Source organism: Fulmarus glacialis, unplaced genomic scaffold (genome assembly GCF_000690835.1).
Source record: "Fulmarus glacialis isolate BGI_N327 unplaced genomic scaffold, ASM69083v1 scaffold42001, whole genome shotgun sequence".
Lineage (NCBI taxonomy): Eukaryota > Metazoa > Chordata > Aves > Procellariiformes > Procellariidae > Fulmarus > Fulmarus glacialis.
In genome coordinates this window covers 21,566-23,428 of record NW_009191697.1, presented here as the reverse complement: position 1 = coordinate 23,428, position 1,863 = coordinate 21,566, and the positions used below count along the sequence as shown (strand labels likewise).

The 1,863-nt window shown below is 36.6% G+C and overlaps 1 protein-coding gene across 1 annotated transcript in view; it reads right to left on the bottom strand.

Annotated features, from left to right (window-relative positions):
- Nucleotides 1-1,863, bottom strand: part of RGS13 (regulator of G-protein signaling 13) — a gene marked incomplete at its 3' end in the record, with an annotated part of 7,342 nt that overhangs the window by 3,474 nt on the left and 2,005 nt on the right. The window contains exon 2 of the mRNA XM_009586789.1: nt 1,158-1,219. Within this exon, the coding sequence (XP_009585084.1) occupies nt 1,158-1,219 (62 nt within the window). The remainder of the gene's footprint in view (nt 1-1,157; nt 1,220-1,863) is intronic.

Sequence of the window (1,863 nt, the reverse complement as noted above, 5' to 3'; positions counted from 1 at the left end):
CACTTGTAAGATGTACTTTCAGAGTAAACACTAAGATAGGCAAATACTTCGCCTGCCTTTCATAAAGAGCCGCAAATCCATTGGCTTTAGAGTTTCTGGCTTTTCATGTGAGTACACCTTTGCATTTTCCGATGTCATTAAGCATTTAAATTAATTCAAAATAAACAAATAGTGTCATCTAAGTGCAGTGAATGAGGTATTTTTAAGAAGGGCAGCATCTGAGTACTGCTGGAAGCTACAAGCATTTTATTTAAAGCATGCTTTCCTGCTGGTGCAGCACTCCGGGCTTTCATGTTTCTAAAGACATTGAGCACTGCCTGTCATCTGGCAGTATCTGTGATAGCATGCATGCCTGCTGCTTGCGCTATGAATTTTGTCTCTCAAATGCTTTCTGTTGTGCACTTTTTCCCTGTGCTTTCCCTGCAAACTGTAACATATTAGGTTGTTTGCTGTTAAAGACTTCAATGGCAAAATCTTTTTCTTTATAGCTGTTACAAATTCTGTTAATCTTCTTGCTCTTTGTAGTTTTTCTGTAGTTTGAAAATAATGCCAGTCTTTAGGAAAAACTTAGAGGTTTGTGCTGTCCTGTAACTTTGTATGTGACTTTCTTGTCAATATTTTAAAAAAAAGTAATTCAGCAGTGATATTCCAGACTGCCGGCCATATGAGAAATATGGACAAGCTCTGAACTCTGAATGAGGCAGGGGGATGCTGGAGTGGGAAAGTTCAGATTTGCCACTGCAGCTGCAGTTCTTCCCATACCTGAGATGAGGGTCTGAGTTACCTTCCATGATATTACACTGTATAGATGTACCATTAGCTTTGCTATACACAAGATTTCCCAGTCAACTTTTCTTTCACTTTCATCTAATATATATCGCTATACAGTGCTCTAAGTAGGGATATGGCAGATAAACCTGCCGTTATCACGTGCCTTTAAAAGAATTATATATGCTTGCAGAAACGGCAAGTTTGGGAAAGCATTTACAGCATACTACATTTATTCTCAGTGTGATGCATGCTAAGCATGTCACACAAAGTTGTTTTTCATTAGTTGCATGTAAGACAGCATACATTATACTGCATGACTTATTGATTTTGCTTCGTGGGAACTTTTTTCAGTAATCCATCTGGGATACAAACATACAATTACTTACATTTACTTGTTAGCAACTTTTCAAAAGACTGGGACCATTGTAGCACTTCCTCCAAGGACACTCTTTAGAAAAAAGGAGGAGATTATTGTAGGATTAGCTGTGGTTCAAAGTATAAAAAAAATAAGTGAAACTACATTATTGAAAATCTGTCCCCTAATTTAAATAAGATCTGTATGAAACTTACATTTAAAAAGGTTTTTCTGTGTGTCCTAGATCTTGTGCTTACTAGGCTGAAGCAAGTATTCTTCCTGCTGTTACAAATACAGTTCCATCTCAAGGTGCTCCCATGTCATTCCTTTGGAAAAGGCATTCACTTATTTAAATTGTGCTTAGGAGAAGCACAAGGAAAGTACTAGCTTTCCAGATAGCAATTTCTTTGGGACAGGAATCATTATATAGTTTGTTTATGAAATATTGATTTAGTAGCAAAGTGTTTAAGGGCTCAAGATCTTGTAATGTTTAAAGGCCTTTAATGTCTAAGTTGACTTATCTGCTGAGAGCTGAATATAAGCTCTGAACATAAGGTAAATAATGAAAGGTTAATACAATCTTAGTTATAAGAGACTTCCATCTCTCTCCAGTTGTTTACAATGCAGTATGACACATTATTACTAGTCTAGACAGTTCTTGGAGGTGACTAAACTTGGATTTCTTTCTTTCATGTTTGCTATTCTTAAGCAATAATTTCATAAGCTTCTCCTGCCTT